At 33.4% G+C, this 15488-nt stretch overlaps 1 protein-coding gene across 7 annotated transcripts in view; it reads right to left on the reverse strand.

Annotated features, from left to right (window-relative positions):
- The window catches only part of Atosa (atos homolog A), a 98314-nt gene that overhangs the window by 14776 nt on the left and 68050 nt on the right, over window positions 1-15488 (reverse strand). For all 7 annotated transcript variants that reach the window (XR_011706673.1, XM_071608277.1, XM_027924901.3 and 4 more), the window contains 6 exons: window positions 14807-15009; window positions 14387-14512; window positions 11322-13155; window positions 8650-8763; window positions 5422-5501; window positions 4484-4592 (listed from right to left, as the gene is read on the reverse strand). Coding sequence is in view for 6 of the 7 variants with exons in the window: in XM_071608277.1 (XP_071464378.1) it covers window positions 4484-4592; window positions 5422-5501; window positions 8650-8763; window positions 11322-13155; window positions 14387-14512; window positions 14807-15009 (2466 nt within the window). In the remaining variant the exon portion in view is untranslated. The remainder of the gene's footprint in view (window positions 1-4483; window positions 4593-5421; window positions 5502-8649; window positions 8764-11321; window positions 13156-14386; window positions 14513-14806; window positions 15010-15488) is intronic.

The raw sequence follows: 15488 nt of genomic DNA on the forward strand, positions 1-15488 counted from the left end.
CCCAGCCCTATTCTTTATTTTTATTTATATACAGAGTCTCACTGAGTTGCTTAGCACTTCACCATTGTTGAGGCTGGCTGTGAACTTCAGGTCATACTATCTCAGCCTCCTGAGCTACTGGGATTACAGGCATGCACCACTGTGCCTGGCCTTGAAATTAATTTTTAAGTATACTTTACAATATCTCTAAAAATCAGTATACACTTAAGTATACATCTACAAAAAATGTTCAAAATATGTAGGTTGAAAAATATAAAACACTGACTTAAAAAAATTCAAGACTATCTTATTTGGTATGGATTTCATGGATCAAAACATTTAATATTCTTAAGATGTCAGTATTCTCCATAATTGATCTATATCAATTCATCCTATACAAAAATATTAGATGGCCGTTTAGTAGTAAAAGTTAAGCTCATTCTAAAATTTACATTAATAGATAAAGGAACTAGAATAGTTAAAGCAATTATTATTAATATTATTTTATTTATTTATTATTTTGGTATAAGGGATTGAACCCAGGGATGATTTACTACTGAGTTACATTCCCAGCCCTTTTTATTTCTTACTTTGAGATATGGTCTCACAAAATTGATTAGGGTCTTACTAAACATTGAGCCTGGCCTTGAACTTGAGACCCTTCTGCCTTGGCCTCTCAAGTCATCGAGATTACAGATGTGTGCCACCATGCCCAACTTAGTTAAAGCAATTTTGAGAAAAAAAAAAGTTAGGACTCATACATGTTTTCAAGATTAGAAAATGTGACATCCATATGCATAAAAATAAATTTTGACTACACACCTCATATGACCTACAAAATTCAATTCTAGATGAAAACATAAAAGAAAATCTATATGACCATAGGTTAGGGCACTGGTTTTCAAGCATGGGATACTTGGCAATATTTGGAGACATTTTTGGTTGCTACAATATGGGGGTGGTAGTGGGATGGATCCAGTAGAGGCCAAAGATTTTGCTAAATATTCTACAGTGCTCAGAAAAGCTCCCTCTAACAAAGAAATATTATGAATGCCAAAGTTAAAAAGGCTTGGGCTAGGCAAAGATTGTTTTAGATAGAGTAAAGGCAATATACAGTAAAAAATATTCATAAATTAGACAAAAAAAAATATTTTTCTCTTAAGATACTGTTACAAAAATAAGTGTAAAGCCACACTTCATATTTGGAGACAATACTTGGAAAACCTATGTGCTTACATGCAAATAAACACAGGAAAAGAGGGTCACCATGATTAATCACTAGGGAAATAGAATTAAAACTACAATAATTATTATTTTTAAATTTTAAATATTTTTTAGTTGTTGATGGACCTTTATTTTTTTTTTATTTATTTATACGTGGTGCTGAGAATCGAACCAAGTGCCTCATGCATGCTAGGCAAGTGCGCTACCACTGAGCCACAACCCCAGCCCAAACTACAATAATTAAAAAGACTGACCAGTATAAACTTTGGGATAGATGTGGAAGCACTAAGACTCTTGTATACTAATAGTGCTACTTAAAATGGTAAAACTTTCCGGAGCACTGTGTACCTGTAATCCCAGCAACTCAGGAAGCTGAGGCAGGGGGCTATAAATTGGAGGCCAAGCTTGGCAACTAAGTAAGACCCTGTCACAAAATAAAAAATAAAAAGGGCAGGGGGTGTAATTCAGTGGTAGAGTGGCCCTGGGTTTAATCCCCAATACTTAAAAAAAAAAAAAAAAAAAAAAAAAAGACAAAAGTATAGTCACTTTGGAAAACAGTTTGTAAGTTTCTTAAAAAGTTAACCATATATATATACACCTTTAATACTAACCAGATATTCCATTTCCAGGTAGTTACCCAAATGAAATGAAACCTTATGTTCACAAAAAATTTATGCACAAATATTCATAGCAGCTTTATTTGTAATACGTAAAAACCGAATACAACCCAATTTCCAGAATTAGGTAAATGAATTAATGAACTGTAATCCATACAATGGCAATCAAAGGAATGAACTCTTTTAAAGTTAGGACAACAGGGATAATCTCAAAATAATGGTGTATAAAAGAAGACTCCAAACCTTTTCCCAAGAGTAAATATGGTATGACTCCATTTATAAACAATTCTAGAAAAATACAAGCTATTTTATTGTGACAGAGGGTACTTTATTTTCAACTTCTCTATAAATTTAAATAATATTCTCTACTTTAATAGTATTTTTTAGATCATAGGTTTTAAATAAATTTTAAATAAAAGTTAATGACCTATTCTTAAAAATTTATTAGAGAACATTTATCTTATTATATATTATAATAGGATTTTTGAGATCAAATGGTTAAAATTTTAAGATTAAATGGTTTTTTAGATTAAATAGTTCTTGTATGGGAAAAACAATCCATTTTCAGTGGTTGTTGGTATTATGTTGAACTGAACTGATGGAAGAAGATAATCACATGATAGATGAGTTGAATGAATATAATGAGGTTTTGCAATAGAAAACTCTTAATGGTAGCAAGAAAAGGTGACTAATTAGAAAAAGAAATAAAGGACACCCCTGCATTTGGGTGTTATTCTGGGTCAATGTGTTCACAGACTCCATTTAAGGCCTCACATATAATGTGAAAATACCCAAATTCCCCTCAACAACATTACAGGAATTAAGATTTTGTCCTGCTTCATAAAACAAGACCAATGTGAAAGTTAAGAATTCAAGACTATTCCCCAATACACCTTTCTTATTGACATAGAGTATCTAATTCACTAAGTAAATATCTTCTATAACTTACTGAAGAGAGTATCAATTTTATTGTAAAGAGAACACATATGGGTTAGCAGTCTCAGAACTTCCCTGTATTTTGTCCCCTGAGTCACATGAACAAAATGTATGCATATTTACATAAGTAGAATCCTCTGAAAACAACAATGTATAGATCTTTTAACCATCTTCCCTGTTCTAAAGTTTTTATATATCAGACTGCTTTCTACTCCCTCATAAACATTTTTGTCTTATAAAGGTTGAAGAGCACCTGACTCTCACAATGGTCTAAGCAATCTTAACTCTAAGACAAAGAGGAATAGAGTTCAGCATCTCTGGACTAATTGTTTGAAAATGACATGGAAAATAGATAATTTAACACAAAAATATCTTTTTTTTAAATTTCCACTAAAACTTTGAAAAATAGTCTCAACATTAAAATAATTATAAAGCACAATGGTCACAAAATGTACCACAACTCTGGTAAAGCTATTTATTTTAATTAAAAATACAAAATAGAAATTTTTTTCCCTAAAAAAATTCACCAATTAAAATCACTTTTAAAATGGCATTTTTAAGTTCATGTTTAATGTTTAGGTGATTTCTAATTAAAGGCAGAAAGCCAGGCTTTGTGGCACACCTAGCTACTTGAGAGGCCAAGACAGGAGCCAGCTTTGGCAACTCAGCAAGACTTTGAAAGGTTGAGGATGTAGCTCAGTGGCACTGTACTTGCCTAGCATACCTTGGGGTTCAATCCTCAAAACTGAAGACAAAAACAAAACAAACAAACAAACAAAAAAAACCCCAAAATCCATGAATAGATAAACTCATGATATTATGACATACTTTTTTTTTTTTTTTTTTTTAATTTTTATTTTTTAGTTTTCGGCGGACACAACATCTTTGTTTGTATGTGGTGCTGAGGATCGAACCTGGGCCGCACACATACCAGGCGAGCGCGCTACCGCTTGAGCCACATCCCCAGCCCCTGATATTATGACATACTTGATCCCAAGTTTAAATATTCATATTATATAAGGAAGTAAATATATTAGAAATCTTTAGCCTTTTGATCTTTTAAAAATTCTATTATTTTATAATTAAGAAATAGATTTAGATTTACAGAAAAGTTACAAATAAAGTACAGAGAACCATTTGATTTTGTTAATTAATCTCCTTGATCATAAAGGGGTTGTTATCAGCCATCATCACATTTCCTGGGGTTGAGGTTATAACTCAGTTGGTAGAGTACCTGCCATGCATGCACAAGGCCCTGGTACCACAAACAAAAAAAGAATAAACATTTCCTGGGTAGCAAAACCTTTTTTTTTTTTTGAACAGGATCTCACTATGTTGCCCGGGCTGGTCAAATGATCCTCCTGCCTCAGCCTCCTGGATTGCTGGATCTATAGGCATGCTACACCATGCCTGGCTAACAAAGCCACATTTTCAGAGAAGATGTGGTAAACTCTTCTCTTGGCTAAAGTAACAGACACCTCTGTTTAACCTGATTTCACCAAAGTCCTTTACCTCCTCTACCAGTTACCCAATTCTAAGATGTCACTGTAGACAATTCTTCCAACTTCTTTTCTCACGAAAACAAAACATAATTAAAAAGGTGACTTCAAGGTTTTAGAAAAATATAGCTGATTTTTTTTCCTTTTTGTTAAGAAAGTTAAAAACATAAATGCTATCCTGGACCCAAGTTTAAAAAACTTCAACTCTTTAGTTTCAAAACACATTACCTCAAAATTTCCTAGAAGACTAAGACTTGTTATAGGTGGAGCACTAGAACTCAAAAAAGGTTTTTCATGAATATCTGGATCATCTTCAATGTTTAAACATGGCCGAGTACTAAACAAAAAACAAATCAATAAAAGAATACATTAAAAACAATCTTTTCTAATTTACTTTTTACAAAATTAAATTAGGAGAATCTGAACAATTTTACTCAAACCACCATAATAATAAAATTAATGTCAAATTTTAAAACATAAAATTTATAGTTTAAAATTTCAGATTAGATTTCATATCTGTTATAATATTTAATATTATGCAGGATATCCATATATCTGATAAAAGATGGAGATATGTATATGTATCTTAATCATGCTAAAGGTTTCCAGGTGGAATTTATGACATCATATAGTGGCAGCTACCAGAAATATTAAATAATTCAGATTTCTATATCAATCTTTATTTTTAGCTGAAAATAAAAATACAAAGGCAAAATTATGTGACCAAAGGATATAATCAGAATGCTGTGGATGTGGGTCAGTGGTAGAGCATTTGCTGAGAGAGAGAGAGAGGGGAGGGAGGGAGGGAGGGAGGGAGGGAGAGAGAGAGAGAGAGAAAAGAAAAGAATAGAATCTGAATATTACTTGCCAACATGGAAAAAACTGCTAGGGCTTTCTTTTTTGCAAAGGAATAAAAAGTAGAGTTTAATGATCAGAGATATATAAATGTAGCTAAATGTTAAAATCTCTGTGCTTATTATGACTGTTGCTACTCATTGTCTCAATTTCCTTCTGATTTATCCTTAATAACTGTGTATGAATAGTATTATATTGAAAATAAGATTTCTATTACAATTTGACTTTTACACTTAATATTATTTATTGTGCAAGATCAGAATTGTGTGAAGTTCTGCTTCATGTACACAAAGAAATCTTAAAATAAATACCTTCTAGATGATAAGCTTTTCAGATGCAATAATGAAGAATCCAGATCAAAACAACCCGATTGTGTCTTTCTTTGAGGAACCTAAGGTCAAAATAATCATTTGTAATATCAAAAGACTAATTTTTTCTTGAATTGAGAAAATGACTTTCAAATGAAAGCTACACTTATCTTTAAAATAATAAGATTTATCTCATACCAGTTTACTTCAAATAATATTATGTATTACATATTCTTCTTTGCCCATCCCAATCACTACAACATTCCCAAGTAGTCTAAAGCTTTACAGAAAATAGGTTTGGAAAATAATACCATGGATTTCCAAACACTGTGTATACCAGATTACAGTGACAAACCACCACTTACTCAAAATATCCTAAAAATAAAATACCCAGATATAAATTTATTTTGTGGGAAGGTACCAGAGATTGTATTAGGGATTGAACTCAGGGGCACTCAACTACTGAGCCACATTCCCAGCCCTATTTTGTATTTTATTTAGAAACAGGGTCTCACTGTGTTGCTTAATGTCTCGCTTTTGCTGAGGCTGGCTTTGAACTTGAGATCTTCCTGTCTCAGCCTCCCATGCAGCTGGGATTACAGGTGTGCACCACCTCACCTGGCTCCAGATATAAATTAAGGATAAAATATACAACGTGAAAATTAGATTTGATGGGCTGAGGTTGTGGCTCAGCGGTAGAGCACTCGCCTAGCATGTGTGAGGCCCTGGGTTCAATCCTCAGCAACACAGAAAATAAATAAATAAATAAAGATGATATTGTGTCCAACTAAAAAATAAATATTAAAAAATGTTAGATTTGAGGGCTGGGGTTGTAGCTCAGTGGTAGAGCGCTTGCCTCGCACGTGAGAGACCCTGGGTTCGATCCTCAGCACCACATAAAAATAAATAAACAAAATAAAGATATTGTGCCAATGTATAACTAAAAAAATATTTTAAAAAAGTTAGATTTGATTCTTGAATATTAAACGTGTAAAGTATCTGATTCACTGGTCCAATTGGCATTAAAATATCTACATATTAAAATTTTTCAGAGTGGTACAAGGGTACCATGCTATTTATTTTAGTCAGAACTTATTTGTAAAATTTTCAATCTAAACTCTCATGATTTCTGGAATGTTCTCTATCTTCATTTCTTCTAATATTGGGTTTTATTATTTCATCTAGTCTTTCTTTTAGAACATCTGCTAGACTTACATTGAACACATCAATCTACCTTCTGTGGCTCTTTAGATTTTATCATTTATTTCCCTTTTTGTACTTCCTTCTAGGTGCTATGTATGTACTCAGTTGCTAAATTTCTATTCAGCTAATCTATTATTTTATCCATCCAAATTCAATATTTTTTATATCTATAATTTCTATTCAGTTATTTTTTAAAAGCATGTGTTCTTTCATCTTAATTCCCTATCTTTGCCTTCATTTAGCACTTAGAGCATTTAAACAGAATTATTTTTAATTCCCTTTCAGGCTACTCTGATGACAGGATTCCTATATGTGAATTCTTACATTTCTTGTTCCTACTAATGATTTTTTAAAGGTGCTTTGTAATTTTTTCCTCTCTGAGATCATTATCAACAAGAGGTAATTTTTTAAAGAAAATCAGTCCTTAGTGCCCTATAGATGTGGGATGGTTTGCTTCCTCCACTGGTTCACAATTTGGATTTCATGGATTCAGATTTAGATTTCATGGCTATTTCTTAGCTAGACATGTCTAAATATCATTGTGGGGTTTCTGAATTTATGCTACCTATAAGTGCTTTAGGATTTAGGTCTAATTTCTTCTGGGGGTTTCTTTTTCTCACTCCACATATCCTTGGAATATTTTGAGTAAAGAGGTGAATTACAATTTTTTTTCTCATTTAATAGAAAGCCAGGCCTTCCCTGGCTTTAATGAAGAGTTTAGTTTTTTCCAGCTATGACTGATGCAGACTTGCATCCTTGACTCCTAGCCTAGTAGGAGCATTATACCATACCTTCACTCTGCATTAGATTCAGATTTCCCAGAGGACTACAATTTTCCCCAAGTTTGTACTTGGGGACTTATTTTTCTTATTCTTATACTACATTATGTATTTAGAAGTTGTTGTATTTTATCCAAGACTTCTATGTTTGAAAGGAAGAAGAGTTTTCCTGTATTTATTTCAGTCCAATATATTGACCAAAGTCTTGTCTTACCTCATGTTTAACTGAGATGGCAGCCATATCAACTAATTACAGAGTACTTACTATATACCAAGAATCATTCTAATTATCATCATAATACTAAGGTAGGTTCTATTTCCCCTATTTAGAGATGAAAACCTGAAGGTCTCAGAGATTTTTTCCTTACCTAATGTTACAAAACTATGGTGAAATCATTGTGACTCCAAAGAGATGTTTTAAACCATTGCACTCAAATCTATAAACCTATTTGTAAGCACAGAGTAGGGATATTTATATGTCTCACAATAAGACAACTAAATTCATGAGTTTAAAATCAAAGACAGGTATCAATTTATTTATTTTTAAGTTTTGGGCGGACACAACATCTTTGTACGTGGTGCTGAGGATCGAACCAGGGCCGCACGCATGCCAGGCAAGCGCGCTATCACTTGAGCCACATCCCCAGCCCCGACAGGTATCAACTTAGTTCCCAGATGAACACATTCATCAATATCAGTACTTACTGAGATATAAAAACTTTTTTTTTTGGTACTGGCAATTGAACCCAGAGGTGATTTACATTCTCAGCCCTTTTTATTATTTTTTTTTTTTATTTTGAGACAGGGTTTCTCTAAGTTGCTGAGGACCTCACTAAATTGAGGCTGACCTCAAACTTGCAGTTAACCTACCTCAGCTTCCTGAGTCACCGAGATTATAGGCACCATACCCAGCTACAAAGGCTATTATATAAAGTCCCCTAGACATCAGGGGGCTTTTTTGGCATTAATAACAATAAAAATATTGTTATTTTATGAAAATTTTAAAGAATTTTATGAAAATTTTTAATTCTAATACAATAAATATAATTTTTATTTATTTTTAGTGTTTTCCCCCCATATTATCACCTGGGTGTTATTGTGCTGTCAAATAATAAAATGTTTTACAACTGAAAATTTATTTCAAAAGCACTTAAATTTTTTACAAGTAAAATTTGAATGTAACTCTTGCAAATATTTTAAATGTTTGTAGGTTTTCAGAATGAGATAAGATAAAAAAGAAAGCACTTACAGGACTTGAAAGAAGAGGCAATCCAGTTCGAGGATGAAAGGCTCTGGTTGAGGTTCCATCCAAGGAATGGAAATTATGTTTTCGCCAGACACTTGATTGTTTCAGTGTGGTCCTCTGTTAAGAAAATAGATTTTTTTTTTTTTTTAGAGTCCTGGGGATTGATCCCCAGGGGCTTTCTACTACTGAATGTCATCTCCAGTCCTTTTTATTTTTTATTTTGAGACAGGGTCTTGCTAAATGTCTAAGCTGGTCTTGAGCTTGTGATTCTGCTGGGATTACAAGTATGTGCCATAGCACCTGGCTAAGAATTAGAATTTAATGGTATATTTAAATACCATTTAAAGAACTTGTGTAGCTTTTTGGTTTTTAGATTCATCCTTAATGCATTTGAGGTTTATATCCCTGGTGCTGAAGCTGATAATGTATCTCTATTTTGTCTACACACACACACACACACACACACATTCTAATTAGAAAACAATGCCTAAGGTATTTTAATATGCTGAATAAACACAAATATTCTAAAGTATGCCCCAACAAAATTGCCTTCTTAACATGTTAACTCAGAATCTAGCATCTAGTAAGCTAATATTTATTTTAATTTATAAAAATACAATGATTCACAGGTGGAAAAACTTAGTACAATATTCTAAAGCAAAATTTTGTTAAGTATCATTTTCAGAGGATTTAATTTGGTGATACAGAAACATATGAAATATTACTAATTTAAAAATGCAGCAGCTCAGGAGGTTGAGGCAGGAGGATTGCAAGGTCAAGGCCAGCCTCAGCAATGAAGGGATACCTGGTCTCAAAACAAAAAATAAAAAAGGATTGGGGATGTGGTTCAGTAGTAAAGTGCTCCTGGGTTCAATCCCAGGTACCAAATAAATAAATAAGCAGTCACAGCACTATGGTTTTGATGTTAGTCAAAAAAGAAGTAAACCATATGTGGTAGCATATGCTTGTAATCCCAGCTCCTCAGTAGCTGGGGCAGGAGGATCACTTAAATCCAGGAGTTTGAGGTCAATCTAGGCAATGAAGTAAGACCCTGTCTCAGAAAAAGAAAAGCTAATTTTTAAAAATTAGGAAAATGTATGTAAAGATCAAAATTTCATAAAGAGCACATGAATAAAAATTAGGGGGAAAAACGATTAATTTAGATCCTGGTGCTACCATGTATTAGCTTTGAGACCTTGAATAAATTACTTTAATCTCTGGCCTATAGTTCTCATCTACAAACTGTAGTAAAAGCACCTAACCTCACAGGCTAGTGAAAAGATTCAGTAAATTAACATGTAAAATACGCAGATGAGAAAGCTTGAGTACACAGTAAACAGCACATGATTATATTTAAAAGAAGCACATGAAAAAAAATGATTACAGTGGCTTGAAAAACAATGACCAGATTAAGCTTCTCTATTAGGCATCACAAAGAATAAAAAATGATGGAGTCTTGTTATGCTGCCCAGGCTGTAACTTGGGATCTTCCTGCCTCCACCTCCCAAATAGCTGGGATTACAGGTGTTCACCGCTAGGCCCAGCAAAAACCCTAATATTCTGAAGGCCAGAGAAGGTTTCTGTGACAATTGTAGTTTTATGGAATGTATTTTATTTAGGTAGAACATTACAGGTTTATGAATTATTTTTAAATCTATTATTCAATCATTAATGCAACTCTGAGAGAGGCAAAAGACATTTAGCCTTCTTGTAAATTGACATGAGGTTTTTAGAAGTTATTTGACTTATTTGGTATAACTCAAGGACTAAACTGTGAAGCCCAAACTACAACTAGATGTTTTGACTAATAGCTTAGTGATTCTCCTAGAGACATGCCTAAAACTATTAACTGGGGTGGGGCATAAATATCGGGCAAACAGTATGTACTAGGTCAGAGTAGCTGACAAAAAAATCAAGCTAATGTGAGTTTCTTTTCAATTCCTGTTTATCTCCATCAATTATTCATAAATATTAAAATTAAAAAAACAGTAAGAATTAAAATGAACCAAGGACTTGTATAGTCCACAAATTTGTCCTTCATTATATAAGGCAGAAGGAAGAACTGTGGATTGAAAGTCAAAGACCTGAGAAAGGGCATGGTGTGCCAGTTCAACCCCCAAAGACTTTTATAGCTACTGGTATGTCATTTATTCTGAGTCTCAGTTTCCTCATCTGTCCTACCTGTCATAGTAAAGTACAAAAAGAACCAAGTGTTTTCTAATCATGTATTATAACTGAAAGCAATATATAAATACTATACAAAATCAAAGTGTTTTTATATCTGTAAAGCATTCATTCTCCTGAATCCACACACCAAATATTATTTCTTCTGAATAGAAGAAAAAGGAACAGATCTTTTAGATTGCAGATAATGGGGAAGAAACAGAGTTAAAAGGTCTCAATAATAGACTAATAAATCAATAAAAAAATTATTGTCATAAGAGCAGTTTTTAAACAATGAGATCTTTATTTTTTCTATGTACCTGGTACTTACCGTCAAGAGAGTATGTTATTTGTAAGGAGACTAACAGTTTGTAGAAAGCTAATTATATCAGAGTGAGTGTTCTATGGATAATGGACACCTCAGATCTTTAATAACTAAACTAGATCTTCTGTGAAGAAAATTCAAACCATAACAGTTGAGAATTATATTTGAAATATAAGATGCTACCTACCAATACTTCTGTATTTTTTAGTCGTTCACATGTAGACAAACAGTCTTTTATACTCTTTCTTTGAGAACAATTTTGAGGTTTTTCATCAGTTGAGTCTTCTTTCTTATCCTTATTTTTTAATTGGTTTATCTTTTTGCATTTAAATCCTTCATCATCTTTATTGAGATAATTTTCTATGCTATTAAGTCGAGTATTTTGCTCACATGTCTTTGGCCTTTTTGAGTCTTTATCTGAACAATTATTTTCATACTTGTTCAGATATTCAGACATTTCCAACATAGTAACTTTTAACTTTGAGTCACTTGTCTTTGAATTATCATACTGGAGATTGTCAAAGGATTCTGGATTACAATTTTCATTTTTTATTATTTTTTCTTTGCACTTACTTGTGCAAATATGTTTGTCAATACTGTTACATTCTGAATACTGTTTATCAATTCCATTGCTAATTTCTTGCTCCTTAAATTGAGACTCAGAAAGTGTATTTTCCAATCTGCTTTTCAAATCTAAGTTACTTTCATTGCAATGAGACATATTTGAGGAAGTCAATACACTAGAAGCTTTGTTCTGTGTCTCTTGATATATATTTTGGATGATTTGACTAGGACTGTTCTGACACTGATTTCTTATTTGAGGTTTTAAAGAAGACTTTCCTTTACAAGAACTAAAAGATTTATTAGGTATTAAATTTTTCTCATCACTGTTGTCTCCTAACAAGGAAAATTTTGTATGAGAAATGGAAATGGAAGAGGCATCATCCTTAGTTTTCTTTAGCAAATTTTTGTCTTCATATGAGCTCCTAAATACTTTAGAAGGAACCAAATTGGAATCATGCATGTTGAATGAGGGACAAGGAATATGTGATGCTGTTGGATCAATGTGCTCCAAATGATGAGCAATTCTTGCAATAACATCTTGTCGTTCCTGGAGTAAAGAACCTATCAAAGGATTAATTTCTCCAACAGAACGATGAGAATAAAGACCATTAGAAATGCAAGTTTCACTTTGGGAAGTTTCTAATTTTACTTGAATTTTCCCCTCATTGGTGCCTTCTGAGCAAGTAAACTCTGGATTACCAAAAGAAACAGAGAAAGTTTCTTTACATTTTCTCACATTTTCATTTTCCTGTGAAACCCGGTAAAGTTTGGAATTAAGTGAACTAGATTCTTGAGTTGTAAATGGATGTCCAGAAACATGTGAAGTGCTTGGATCACAATGAATCAAATGCTGAGCAATTCTTGCAATAACTTCTTGTCGATCCTGGATTAAAGAGTCTATTAAAGGGTTAGTATCACCAACTGTGTGCCAGGAACTCTGGTTGCTAGAGACACTAGAATCAATCATTGAAAATGATTTTAAAGTTCTCACTGATGTCTCATGTGACTTTATATCTCCTATACCACTGAAGCCCAAAATATTGGCTTGAGATGTCCCATAGTCAGATTTATTGCCAGAGCCTGGATATAGTTTGACATTTTTGATGGCTGCAGTATACTCTGGAGTTGTGCCCCTTTTTCCATGTAATACACTTTCAGAAGCCATGGTCCAAGCTGGTTTGCTACACAGACGCTGTGAACTCTTTGGACTACATTGTTCTGCTTCATTAGAATTGCGGTGCTGATGAGTTTTAAGTTCATGTTCTTGAATTCTTTTCTCATACAGGCCAATGTTAGTGTGAATACTACATGTCAAAACTGGGTAATAAGATTGTCTGGGTAAAGACTGAACGCTGACTTTCAAGGCCACATTGTGAGAAACGTTGGGAACAGGAAACACATGTTCAATTGGAGTCTGTGAAAAATTCCACTGAAGGTCTACATCAGCAGCACTGATTCTAGAGTCAAACAGTAAAATACAGAATCAATGGATTATAAAAGTCACATCTTTATCATTGTATATTAAAGAATATAAAGCAGTTGCATACTTATCTTTGTTTGCATTAATTACCACTGAAATTTACTTTTAGCCACTTTGCCATGCATATTACTCTGATAAAATGAGTCTGAGATTGTGGCTCAGTGGTAGAGGCACTGGGTTCAATTCTTAGCACCACATATAAATAAATAAAGGTCCATCAACAGCTTATAAAATATTAAAAGAAAACCCAACATAAGTGGTATCTTATGCTTAGAAGAGATGATCTTTTTAAGAACACCAGACTATTTAAGTATTCAAGCTCAAGAATATTATCATCAAAAATATATTTGTCAAAACAAAAAGAATAAATGGATTCAGCTAATTTTATTGTGCAAGGTGACTAAGATAAACTATTTCATGACCACCTGACTAAAGAGCTAATAGTTGCTTGGTAGGGGATATGTGTGTGTGTGTGTGTGTGTGTGTGTGTTTATTTTAGGTAAGGTCTCGCTATGTTGCCCAGGGTAGCCTCAAACTCAACTCTTTTCTCTCAGCCTCCTAAGTAGCTGGGACTAAAGGCATGCACCACCATGACTATGTATATTCATATTTTTCAAGATGCCAAAAACTCAGGACTAGGGATGTGGCTCAGTAGTAGAATGCTTGCCTACCCTGTGCGAGGATCTGGGTTCAATCCCCAGTACCATACACACACAATAAAATTATCAAACTATATAGTTAAAATATGTGCATTTGCCAATCATGTGGTACATGTCCATAATTCCAGCTACTAGTGAGGCTGAGGCAGAAGGATCTCAAGTTCAAGGCCAGTCTCAGCAACTTAGTGAAACTTAAAAAGGACTGGGGATATAACTTGTAGTGGTAAGATGCCTCTGGGTTCAATCCTCAGTAGGAAGGAAGGAAGGAAAGAGAAAGAAAAGAAGAGAAATTCAGAATCCCATAAAATATTTCCACTTTATAGTGGTAGCAGCAAATTGTTCTTCTCTAAAGTAAGTTTATCAAATTTATTTCAACAAGTAATATTCACACTGACTCAACCTAAATTTCTCAAACTTGTTTTGAGAAAATTCTCATTAAATTTTATCCATTTATATTCAGAAATGAAGAAAAGAAACTATTTTTAAAAAATCACATTCAGTAAGTTAAGCAATGTGAATATACATGTCCCTTTTTTGCCTTAGACATACCTGTAAAGAATATTTCGTGGAATAGCACCATGAGAAACACTCAGCCATGCACTTAACTGAGAAAAAAACACAAACGAGCGGACAGCCAACAGAAGAGTCTTCTCTTCAATGAATCGATCACCATTCCTAATGAAAGTAACAAAGCCTAATTTAATTGTCATCAAGCACACATGATTGAATTTTAGGAAGATGAAGCTGAAATTAACATATCACTCAGGAGGTAGGCTTTTAAGAGCAAAAGAATGAATGTACCAATGTCAAATTTATGATTACTTAACATAAGTATTAAACATCTAAGTATTAAATTTTACTACACAGAGGAATTCTAAGATATGATATAATATTTTTTAAAAACTATAGGAAGTAATAAAAAAAACTTGATTTATCAGGATCAACTTCAAAGTAAGCTCAACAACTTACTGTCGAGGAACTGGCTCCAATATCCATCTTTCTAATAGTAATGCATCTTGCTTAATTGCAGGATCATTTAGGTCAATGCCTTCTGTGGTAGGCCCATCATCACTGTAGCAGCAGTCTGGTAGTAGCATCACTTCCACCATGATTGGAAGATTATTCTTCCACAACAATGTGACCTCAGACCTGGTTCGTCTGGCTTGGCGACACTTTGAGAAAATGAATATAAGCAAAATTTCTCAATAATCTGCCTAATTTTGTATTTAAGTTTTAAAATTGTAAAGTAGAGGGGCTGAGGTTGTGGCTCAGTGGTACAGTGCTCGCCTCTCATGTGCGAGGCCCTGGGTTCGATCCTCAGCACCACATAAAAATAAATAAATGAAATAAAGGTGTTTTGTCCAACTACAACTAAAAACTAAATATTTAAAAAATTGTAAAGTAGATAGATATTAATTAGAAAGGAGTCACCTATTGCAGAGCTTTTGGATTTTCTCATTAAATAATGTATTCATGCTAGTGAATTCTGAGTTCAGGGATTAGTATTGAGTATTTAAGATGCAAATTTTCTTGGGGAAGATATCTTTGTTGTATCTTGTGAAAAAATAACTGCCATACACAATGTCTGACAGGTCTCTGAGTTAACCCAGCCTTGTCTACTTTGTTAATTTCATAGGAAAGATTAATTAAT

The sequence above is a fragment of the Marmota flaviventris genome, chromosome 2 (assembly GCF_047511675.1).
Source record: "Marmota flaviventris isolate mMarFla1 chromosome 2, mMarFla1.hap1, whole genome shotgun sequence".
NCBI lineage: Eukaryota > Metazoa > Chordata > Mammalia > Rodentia > Sciuridae > Marmota > Marmota flaviventris.